At 45.3% G+C, this 12,263-nt stretch overlaps 1 protein-coding gene across 1 annotated transcript in view; it reads right to left on the bottom strand.

Annotated features, from left to right (window-relative positions):
• The window catches only part of LOC109913758 (roundabout homolog 1-like), a 58,178-nt gene that overhangs the window by 10,317 nt on the left and 35,598 nt on the right, over positions 1-12,263 (bottom strand). The window contains exons 12-15 of the mRNA XM_048603016.1: positions 11,699-11,933; positions 9,922-10,043; positions 4,663-4,834; positions 3,105-3,308 (exon numbers count right to left, since the gene is read on the bottom strand). Of these exons, the coding sequence (XP_048458973.1) occupies positions 3,105-3,308; positions 4,663-4,834; positions 9,922-10,043; positions 11,699-11,933 (733 nt within the window). The remainder of the gene's footprint in view (positions 1-3,104; positions 3,309-4,662; positions 4,835-9,921; positions 10,044-11,698; positions 11,934-12,263) is intronic.

The raw sequence follows: 12,263 nt of genomic DNA, 5'->3' as shown, positions 1-12,263 counted from the left end.
TGTTCTTACTGTCTCTCAGCAATAATGTGAAACTGGTATCTCTGACTGAGGAACAAGGCACAAAAGGCAAGGCCATACAGGATGCTGTGCACATCCGTGTAGGTTCAGAGTGAGTGAGTGATTGAGCGCTGTGAGAGTGAGTGAAGAGGGCAGAAATACAGCCTCCATGAGCTGGGTGTGTATCCCTGAGCACACAGTGTCCTTGCTGCAGTATTACATTGAGAGTTAGTGCTACAGCCTAAGGTGAATCAGACTGTCAATGGGTCAGAGAGATGTCATGAGGGTTCTTTGGGGTTGGCACATGTCAGGTGCCAATGCCTGTGGATGTAGGCCCATGGACTGTGCCCTGAGATGTTGGTGCCCAGTGTCTAACATGGAGGTCCTTTAGAGCGAGCTACAAGCTGAATTCGGCAGGTACCCACACAGTCTGCCAAGTTGAGAATTCTTAGCGTTCCATTAATGGCGGGTGGTGGGATAGAACGTTGTATATTAATGAGGAGAGCTGGGCAGTAGGTAAGGTCATTAGCCAGTGATAATCTCCCTTTAATAAATAACTTGTCTCTGCCGACTGGGAATCTCATCTTCATGTCCGGAGCTGACTTAGAAACTTCAGTGGGGTGGTCCCAATGTTGAAATAGGCCCTACTGGATTCTCAGAAATTCCTGACAGATTTCCCTCCACAACCAGTGTCATTCAAGCCCTTAAAAGATTTCACCCACAGATACACTCAGAAATAGGTAAATATTTATAAACTGATATATACATACACACACACTTATATAGTATATATAGTCACGCACATACTTATTTAGTTATCCAGAGACACATGCATATATATTTTTACAGATGTACACACGCACAAACATATATATATACACAGATGTATACACACATATACAGACAAACATACACTTATATACAGACACACACGTATAAACATGTAAACATGCTCATGCACAGATATACAAACACATATGCAAACATTTGTGTCTCAAACATACAGTCTCTCAAACATACACCCATACGCACACACACACACGCGCACACATACAGACATACGCACAGAGAGACACAGACACACCTACAGAGACACATGCACACCCAGACACACACACATTCAAAAACGCACACAGACACACACACACACACAAAAATACACCCAGACACACACACATATGTGCACACTCATCACCCTTACAGACAATGTGTGAAAGAGTAGAAGATTGTGGAAGTTACACAAACTATGGAAATTATAACCGAATGGGTGGCGGAGGGAATCAGGTTTCATTTTCTGTGGAATTTGACATTTGTTTCAGTAAAGTCAAGGGGCATTTTATCTTGGGAAAGTTAACACCTGAAGGGTCAGGGAGCTTTTACAATAATTAACAATTAATAAACAGGAAAATGAAGAGTCCATTTCAATCAGGAAGAAGGTGGAAAGGAGCTGTTGAGGAAATGCAGAGAAAGCCGAGGTAAATTCACAGAGTAACATTATGTCACACAGGGAGATATAGATCAGATATCACTAACCAAAACCCAATGACAAAACCAAACAGGGTTGGAAAAGAAGAAAACCATGCTGATGGTTTGCCTGGGTGTGTTTTTCTGTCTGACACTGACCTCGTTGAACTGATTCTAATGAAGACATCGAGGGCTGTTTGTGGATGGTGTAAAATGATCTGGCCCTGTAAGTGGTGCAGGAACCACACACTGTCAGGATCAGGCAAAACATCAACATAGAGAGTTCAGTGTGGAGGCAGTGTGAGCTCATCCACCGTGGAACTAAGGGATTGAGATTTGGGATCAGTGTGACAGAGCAACGTAGACAGCATTAGGTTTCAAGGCACAGGAATCACAAAAAAAAATGGACCAAACTTATATTACAATGTTGCCCTCAGTTCAGGGGGACTGCACTAAGGAGCGTGTTGCAGTGGGACTGAGGGACAAGCTGAGGGCCAGGGGAGGTTATAGGGGCTTGGGATGGTGAAGGTGGAGTGTAGGGAAGTGGGAGTGTGAGGATAACGTCGGCACAGGGGTGAAAGGGATGTTGGGGTGGTGGTGAGCGAGTCTGGGGAGAAAGGTGAATTGTGGGATGTGAGGGACAAAATGTGAGGATGTGTGGAGGGACACTGTCAACATCCACTCCCTCCAGCACCAATGCTCAGTAGCAGCAGTATGTACTATCTCCAAGATTCATGGCAGTAACTGGCTTAAGATCCTCAGACAGCACCTTCCAAACCCACGATCACTTCCATCTAGAAGGACAAGGGCATCAGACACATAGGAACACTATCCCCCTGCAAGTTCCCCTCCATGCCCCGTACCATCCTGGCTTGGAAACATGTCACTGTCACTGGGTCAAAATGCTGGAATTACCTCCCTGACAGCACTGACGGTGTATCTATATCTCATGAACTGCAGCAGTTACACACAGGTCAAACTATCTCTACTCTCTTAAAGTGAAAGTAAACTGAAAATAAAACTGTCTCTTCTTTTAGAAATGAAATTAAATCTCCCTCTACACTGTCCCCCATCAAACACTCCCAGGACAGGGACAGCACAGGATTAGATACAGAGTAAAGTTCTCTCTACAGTATTCCCATCAAACATTTCCAGGACAGGGGCAGCACAGGGTAAGATACAGAGTAAAGCTCCTTCGACACTATCCCCATCAAACACTCCCAGGACAGGCACAGCACAGGATTAGATACAGAGTAAAGCTCTCTCTTCACTATCCCCAACAAACACTCCCAGGATAGGGACAGCACAGGGTAAGATACAGAGTAAAGTTCCCTCTACAATGTCCCCACCAAACACTCCCAGGATAGGGACAGCACAGGGTTCGATACAGAGTAAAGCTCCCTCTACAATGTCCCCACCAAACACTCCCAGGATAGGGACAGCACAGGGTTAGATACAGAGTAAAGCTCCCTCTACAATGTCCCCACCAAACACTCCCAGGACAGGGACAGCACAGGGTTAGATACAGATTAAAGCTTCCTCTACATGTCCCGACCAAACACTCCCAGGATTGGGACAGCACAGGGTTAGATACAGAGTAAAGCTCCCTCTACCACTACTCAGTGAAGGTGAAACCACATCACCTTTCCTCATGCCAGCATAGCTGCTGGTTATTCCACTGCGTTTCTTTCGGTGCCGGTACAGCCAGATACTGAAGACCATCAGGATGATCCAACATGCTGCGCCAATTCCAGCGATGAATGCTGGCTGTTTCACCACATCGGAAATCTGCTGGGACAAGCTGACCTGATCGTCCGACTGCTCTGGTGTCAGTCTTCCAAAGGAATCTGCAGGAAAGTACGAAAGCAGGTTCAGAGAAAGCTGCCTTTACTGGGTGTCAGTGCATTATTGAGAACATCTGATTTTCTGATATAAACAGTCACGGTGCAGTGACAGGTGCTGGCCTCTGGTTGATGCAACAGAGTAAGTTTCTACAAATTCTCCTGTAATGAGAATGTCACAGTGAAATACCGCAGATCCTTGAAATCCAAAACAAAGACAGAAAATGCCAGAAATGTAAAACATTCAGGAAGAGAAAAACTGAGCTCACATTTCAGATTTGGAATTTTAATAAAAATTATTGATGGGATGTGGGCATCACTGGCTAGGCCAGCATTTATTGCCCCATCCCTAATTACCCAGAGGGCAGTTAAGAGTCAACGACATTGCTGTGTGTCTGGAGTCACATGTGGGCCAGATCAGGTAAGGATGGCACCTTCCTTCCCTAAAGGACATGAGTGAACCAGATGGGTTTTTGCAACAACCGACAATGGATTCATGGTCATCATAGGATCAATTTTTTATTCCAGATTTTTATTGAATTTTGCCATCTGCCATGTCAGGGGGGTGGGGGTGTCTAGGTCGGTTTCAAACCCTGTCTTCAGCCTGGGGTTGTGGATCACTATTCCAGTAACATTAAACTGAACCATCATCAGAGGAGGTGGAGAGGACTGGGGACAAAGACTGAGAGAATGAGAAAGAGGGTGGGAGAGTGAGGCGGATCAAATGGAGAGAATGTTTAATAAGGATGGAGAGAGACTGAGAGGTAACAATAAAGGCAGACATGGGAATAGAGACTGAGATGACACACAGAGGTCAGAAAAGCTGACAGAGAGGGAGAGTGTGAGAGACTGAGAGAAACAGACAGACAGAGGGAGACAGACAGACATGGAAAAAGAAACAGAGTGACAAGCAGACTGAGAGAGAGACTGACAGACAGTCAGAGGGCAACAGACAGAGAAAGAGAGAGCGAAGAGCAGATTAACAAAGAGAGGGAGACAGACATACAGCGAAACAGAGAGAGAGAGACAGAGAGACAAACAGAGATGGAGAAGGACAGACAGGGAGATTGAGAGAGCCAGACATTTTAGGGGTATCCTCCGTTCTTGGTCAGCCTTTCAGCTCAAGAACATTTTTATTCATTACTGATTCCCAGATAAGATGATGTCAAGTTCCTGAGACAGACTAGGAAAAGGATTAAACAGCATCACAGAGTGGTCGGCAGAATCAGAAGCTCGTCAGAGGTAGAAAGGGGTGGCTGATGAGAGAGGAAACATGGATAGGTCACATTTACCCTGTTCCAGGCACAGGAACTTCTCACTGTCAGATTAGGGGCACAGCCCACTCAGGATGCTCACTCACCAAGCTGGATGTACTGAGCTTCACTCTTCACCCCATGGCCAGCTCTGTTGCTGGCTGCCACCTCGACACGATAGCGCACCCCAGGGGTGAGAGATGGGATAACAACAGACAGCGCTGTGCTCACCACTGTCCGATTAATGTGGTATCTGCTCTCGTTGCCCAAGCACCAGACCTATAGCAGGAAACAGAGATAGGGTTAGAGCAGTTTCCAGCCCTGTGGCTGTCAGTTTACCCATCATTAACAACACTCATGCACACATCTATGCACGCAGATAATCAGACACATACGCACTCACAGACAGATGCACGGACGCACACACACACAAAAATCCCTGATGTTACCAGTGAATAAGTCAGATCGCACAATGAAACCTGATTTGATGGTTCGTTCTCTTTTAATCGAATGTGGCAATAGTCTTGGGGGTCAGTTAGTTTAGTTGGCTGGATGGCTGATTTGCAATTCACATTGATACCAACAGTGTGGGTTCAATTTCCTCACCAGCTGAAGTTACCATGATGGACTCTCTTTCTCATTCTCCCCCATCACCTCAGGTTAAACCACCACCAGACGTCTCTCTCTCGTGAGAGAGCAGCCCTCTAGTTTAGAAAGACTATGGTGACTTTACCTTTCATTGAAACAGAAGCACAAGGCTGAAGGTTCTCTTCTACAACAAAAAGAAGTTTATTCCATCAAAGATAAAATGGTAAAATAAAATAAACAAAGCCTCCAAAAATGGAACAGTTTGAAAATTCTTAAAATGCAGTAAGGTTTTCATCTATTCCCATTCCCATCCCAATAAAGCATCAAATCCAGAGAGACTACTGCTGTGACTCAAATATTTAAGTTTGACTTGACTGATTCTTCCCTGTTCTTTCATGTGAACTGTGAAGTATTCTTGAATGAGTAGTTACAAAACTGAGAGTGTAGACTTTCTTAGCTTTCAATGACCAGCAGATTTTGATCTGAACATTTCTGGCCTAGTATTTGCACAAACTAAACTTTCACATTGAGGTAACCTGTTCCCTGAATTATACAACATAATTTCTTATCAACTTGTTCAGAGATATTACTTTACACCTCTGGAGCAGGTGGGACTTGATCCTGATCTCTAGGCTCAGAGGTAGGGACACTACCACTGCACCATAAATGTTCTCTGAACTATTTATTACTCCTTTCCAGGGGAAAAAAATTGTGCCTCTGACCCCAGTCTGAACTGATCAAAAACTTCTCATCTTAAACTAAAATTAATCCTTGACTACACAAAGCTGTACACAAGGCAATGGCCCCTAATGTTGACACTCCTGCTTGTAAACTGTTACTACCCACTTGGGAAAGTGCTCTGATCTTTTAGCCCAAAAATTACTAGATCACCACAAAACTTAATGATTTCATGAAGACACACAGCATTTCCGAATTTACCTGGTCTGATCAATGGACTGAAGACCACAAATCCATTGTCAATTGTTGCAAAAACCCATCTGGTTCTCTAATGCTCTTTAGGGAAGAAAATCTGCCATCTTTTACTTACTGGTTAAAGGCAACAGCTAACAGCAACTGGATACAGAAATACAATTGCTTTCTTCAGGTATTTTGACTCAATCACCTGTCCTTTCAGCAGTCCAAAGGTTTCTCACTGTATCGTTCACAGCCACAAGCTCATTTACTGCCCAGGAACCAATCAGCACATTGTTTTCAGGCTGATGGCCTTTAGCAGATATGACTGGTCACTATAGCAGCTGTGGTCAGATCCTATGGATTTTTCAGCAACTCCCTCAGTCATCAGTAGCACGGTGAGTCATCAAATCTCACAAAACTGTGTCTACTTAATGAGAGATTCCAATTCGTCACTTTCAGAACCTTGATGTTTCCTCAAAGCCACTCCTCCACAGACTGTGTCAATGAACACTCACACCCTGATGGTTAATCCCCTTTTTTCCCTCTGGACTTTTCAGGTGGAATTCCAGCACCAACCTGTGGCACAATTTCAGCACTTTCATAGACATCTACCTCCACAAAGCTGGCTCGGTCCTTAGTTTTCTCTGAATTCCAAGCTCTCAACTGCACCAAGCAAGTACTGCTTGTGGGCTTCCTTCACCCCCATTCTCAGTTACCAAATGGCACCTGGGGTTTCTAAGAGTCCAAAGATCATCACAGCCAACACCGACCTATTAGAAGTACGGAGACATACCCTTTGGCTGCTCCTCTCTCTTCATCAAAGTTGCAGTAACCTCCCACTAACTTCTCAGGTACTCTAGCTACTTCTTTTGGTTTTTATTTACTCAGGACTTATGGCCAGCTATGACTGCTAAGAAACTGTAAATAACAACACTTCTGCTGCCCATTGCCTCCTACCCTTGCCTCTTGGACCTTGGACTGCTAGAAAATGAGGCTGCAGAAATAGCAATGGGGAGCAAAGAAATGGCAGAGGAACTGAATAAGTAATTTGCACCAGTTTTCACAGTGGAAGTAGCAGACTAGAACTTCAAGAGAGTCAGGGGACAGAGGCGAGTGTAGTGGCCATACTAAGGAGAAGGTGCTGGGGAAGCTGAAAGGTTTGAAGGTGGATAGATCACCTGGACCAGATGGGCTACACCCCAGAGTTCAGAAGGAGATAGCTGAAGAGATTGTGGAGGTGTTAGTGGTGATCTTTTGGGAATCAATGGAGTCAGGGAGGGTTCCAGGGGACTGGAAAATGGCTAATGTAACATCCCTGTTTAAGAAGAGAGGGAGGAAGAAGACACGGAACTATAGACTTGTTAACCTGACGCCAGTTGTTGGTAAGATTTTATAGTCCATTATTAAGGTTGAGACTGCGGAGTACTGGAAGTGCATGGTAAAATAGGGTTATCAGCACGGCTTTGTCAAGGGGAAGTTATGCCTGACAAACTGTTAGAATTCTTTGAGGAGGTAACGAGGAAATTAGACAAAGGAAAACCAACAGACGTTATAAGAACAAAGAACAATATATCACAGGAACAGGCCTTTCGTCCCTTCAAGCCTGCGTGGACACATTTTGCCTTTCCATACTAAAACTGTCTTCACTTACAGGATCCTTATCCCTCTATTCCCTTCCTGTTCATGTATCTGTCCATGTGCTTCTTGAATGCTGCAATTGTGTCTGCTTCCACCACCTCCTCTGGCAGTGTGTTACAGGCACTCACCACCCTTTGTGTGAAAAACCTGCCTCGCATATCGCTTTTAAACATTCCACCCCCCACCCCCCCAACCTCACACATGAGTGTGTCCATGAGTAATTGACCTCTCCACCCTGGGAAAAAGCCTCCTACTTTCCACTCTGTCCATGCCATTCACAATCTTATAAACTTCTATCAGGTCACTTCTCAACCTCCTGCATTCCAGTGAAAATAAATCCAGTCTATCCAACCTCGCTTCATAGCTAAAATCCCCCATTCCAGGCAACATCCTGGTAAACCTTTTCTGCACCGTCTCCAAAGCATCCACATCCTTCTGGTAGTGTGGTAACCAGAACTGTACACAATATTCCAAATGTGGCCTAACTAAAGTTCTATAAAGCTGCAGCATACTTGTCTATCTTTAGACTCAATGCCCTTTCCAATGAGGGCAAGCATGCCATAGACCTTTTTTACTACCTTATCTACCTGTGCTGCCACCTTCAATGATCCACGAACCTGACACCCAGATCCCTCTGCACATCAGTGATCTATTTGGATCTTGCCTCTTACGCCTGTCCCGTCTGCTACTGGACACAAGTCCTCATGGTCCAATGTGCCTCAATTCTGAATATCTGCATGGTATATTTTCTTCACTCGGAACGTTGGCCTTTTCGATTGTCCTTAAACTCCATCCCAGCCGAAGCCAGACCCTTAATTACTCAGGCTCACAGTCTTGTTGCTTGAAAACTTTTCATTGAGTATCATTAAGAGCTCACAGCGAGGGCCTAAATCAAACAGCAGCAGCTTGACTTTTTTGTTTGACTTGTGAAAGAAAGCTCAGTGAATAGATCACTGCTGCAGAACAAGAACAAGGAGGTCCATCAGAAAAGACTTGCAACCGCGGCCTTGTCCAGCAGGTGGGGCTAGGTTTCCACTGAGAACAAAGCCAGCTTTCACAATGTGTTTGTAGAGCCAGAGGGTGGGAAGGCAGGGCTCCTGAAGATCTGCTTGAACCAAGCTGCAGGAAAACAGGCTGCATCTAGACACAAGTGTTGCTGAGCACTGTAATCATCTCCTCGTGTCATTTCTGCACTAAGCTCGTGTTTTAAAGAATGAGAGGCAACCTTATTGAAACAAACCTGACAGGGTAGATGTGGAAAGTTGTTTCCCATGGTAGGAGAGTCTAGGACCAGAGGGTATCATTTCAGAATAAGGGGTTGCACATTTAATGTAGAGCTGAGGAGGAATTTCTTCTCTCAGAGGGGAGTGAATCTCTGGAATTCTTTACCACAGAGGACTGTTGATAATTAAGTGTACTCAAGGCTGAGAGTTTTAATCGGTAAGGGAATCAGGGACTTTTTTGTTTATTCAAAAGCTGCAGGTTTCACTGACCAGGCCAGCATTTATTGACCATCCCTAATTGCCCAGAGGGCATTGCTGTGGGTCTGGAGTCACATATAGGCCAGCCTGAGTAAGAATGGCAGTTTCTTTCCCTACAGGACATTGGGGACCAGATGGATTTTTCCTGCCAATCAGCAATGGTTTCCCCTCGTCATCATGAGACAAATTCCATTTTTTTTTCCTTAATTGAATTCAAATTCCACTAACAATGGAATTCTGTCATGGAAGAATTTGAACCCAGGACTCCAGAACATTACCTGGGTCTCTAGATTTATCGTATCATGATAACACCACTAGGGGAAAAGGCAGGAAGGTGGAGTTGAGGATGATCTCATCAGCCATGATCTCACTGAATGGTGGAGAAGACTTGATGGGCTGAATGGCCTATTTCTCCTCCTACATCTTCTGGTCTTGTGTTTAGTATGTACACTGTACACCTGCGATAAATAAATTCTATCCGTCGGTGTTGAACGATGAAGTGTGGAAGTGGGCAGCTTGAGCTTTTGGGACCACCAATGGCCGATCTAGTGAAAACGTCCGAGTGGTTCAATTTTAATAAGCACCTTGAAGGGGGAGAGAGTCTCAGGGCGGATTGAGAGAGGAAAACAGAGTGTGGGCACAGGCAGGGGTGAAGGCACAGCCTCCCATGGTGGAGAGATTAAAAATCGGGGATGTACAGGAAGCCAGAGGGCTGTTGTGATATTAGGTTAGGTGGGGCCTTACCTTGTACTCCTGGAGTTCACCATTGAAAGAGTCTTCTGGGGGTGGTTGCCAAGCGATCACAATGCCAGTCCCATTCCCATCGTTTAGTGTCACTGTGACGCTCTGAGGGGGTGCACTGGGAACTGCTCCATTCAATGGTGGAAAGAAAACCAGGTGTTAGTGTCCGATAGCAGCACAGAGACTGAAAGACAGATTCCTGACTCGATTATCTAACATAAATTGTGCAAGTGGTGATCCTGTTTACAAATGTAATTGGTCTTGAGATGAGGAGAAATGTCTTCACCCAGAAAGTGGGGAGCCTGTGGAATTCTCTGTCACAGAAAGCGGTTCAGGTCAAAATATTGAATGTTCTCAAGAAGGAGTTAGATATAGTTCTTAGGGATAAAGGGATCAAAGGCTACGGGGGAGAAAGCAGGAACAGGGAACTGAGTTGGATGATCAGCCCTGATCATATTGAATGGCAGAGCAGGCTCAATGGGCTGAATGGCCTCCTCCTGTTCCTCTTCTCTATGCTTCCTCATTTTAAAATACTTGTTAAATGTGAAATGCACTATTCCTGCTGGAGAAGGTGTGTGTGACTGCATCTGGGTGAGAATGGAATCCCATAAAGGTAGTATCAGGGCAACACACCCAGGAGGCCATTCAGCTCCTCAAGGCCTGTTCCAACTTTTAATTGGACCACAGCTGATCTGTACCTCAACTCCATGTCTAAAGAAAAATGCAGTCATGGGGTGTGTGTGTCACTGGCAAGGCCAGCATTCAAGGCCCATCCCTAATTGCCCTAGAACTGAGGACTAGCCATTTCAGAGGGCAGCTCAGAGTCACCTACATTGCTGTGGGTCTGGAGTCACATGTAGGCCAGACCGGGTAAGGATGGCAGTTTCCTTCCCTAAAGGACATTAGTGAACCTGATAGATCCCGATGACAATTCACTGAACCACCTTGTTTCTGTAAACCTCAACTAACATAAAAATCAATCAGTCTTAAAATTTTCAAGTGATCCTGCCTCTCCCACACCCTCCTCCAATATGGAAGGTAGGGAGACAGTGTTTGAGATTTACACTCCCCTCTCTGTGCAGAAATACTTCCTGACATCATCTAAAACTTTGGAACACCATTTTTAAGGTTATGATTCTAGTCTCCCTCAACAGATGAATTTGTTTCTCTCTTTACATGATCCATTGAGTGGCATGGTGGCTCGCAGGTTAGCACTGCTGCCTCACACAGCGGGGACCCAGGTTCAGTTCCAGCCTTGGGTGACTGTCTGTGCGGAGTTTGCACATTCTTCCCAGCTTCTGTGCGGGTTTCTTCCGACTGTCCAAAGATGTGTAGGTTAGATGGATTATTGGAGGCTGGATCTGGATGGGGTTCTCGTTGGAGGATCAGTGCATTTGACAGGCCAAACAGCCCCTTTCCACATTGTAGGGATTCTACGATCAGAACCTGAAACCATCTTAAACCCTAAGCCTCTTCTACTGAACAGAATACAAGTCCTTGTTGTGCAGCATTCCCACCTAGTTTAACGCCTTATTGCCCAGTATAATTCCAGGAATCAGCCATCTCCGAGGTTAAATGTTGGATGAGGGGGTTTTGCTCTCTATTTATTTATTCAGTGCGGGATCTGGATTGTACATTTCCGGTCCCCGGGGGATATGTCTTCCCTGAGCTAAGGAGATGTGGAGCTGAAATGGGATTCGACCAAATGGAACAAAATCGTTGGATGAAATAACTAGGCACGGTCATAAAGTATAAAACTTTACTGTTTGTTATATTTTACCTTCCTCCATGGTCTTGGCGTATTTCACATCACTGTCTGCACCCTGGAATTCATTGAAGAATGGCCTCACTTTGATGTCATAGCCCATACCTTTCCTCAGCTTGGGGAGCACGGCGCTACGGTCAGTTGCTGACCTCACCTCAAAGACTGACCAATCAGACTCGGACCACTTGTCCATCACTGAGGGCCTGTACAGTATCCTGTATCCCTGGATATACTGGGATTGCTGATCCACCTGGGGACAGAGGTAAGACATATCGAGAATACTCAAGGAGGAGCAAATGTGGAGAACCTCCATCTACCCCAAGATGCACAGTGTGTTTCTGGGCAAGGCGAGCGGGATATCCAACTGATGAACGAGACATCAGACTGGGGGATTGGGATATTGGACTAGGAGAGTGGGATGTCAAACTGGGGAGTGGAATATCAGGCAGAGGAGTGAAATACTGGAAAAAGTAGGAGTGGGATATCGAAGTGAGATATTGGGCTGGGGGAGTGGGTTATCAGGCTCAGTGAGCAGGTTATCAGACTGGGGGAGTCAGATAATGGAGGCAGACATTGGGCT

This window comes from Rhincodon typus, chromosome 11 (assembly GCF_021869965.1).
Source record: "Rhincodon typus isolate 14 chromosome 11, sRhiTyp1.1, whole genome shotgun sequence".
NCBI classification, from domain to species: domain Eukaryota; kingdom Metazoa; phylum Chordata; class Chondrichthyes; order Orectolobiformes; family Rhincodontidae; genus Rhincodon; species Rhincodon typus.
The sequence above is the reverse complement of the archived record's forward strand: the minus strand, read 5'-3'. Positions and strand labels throughout refer to the sequence as shown.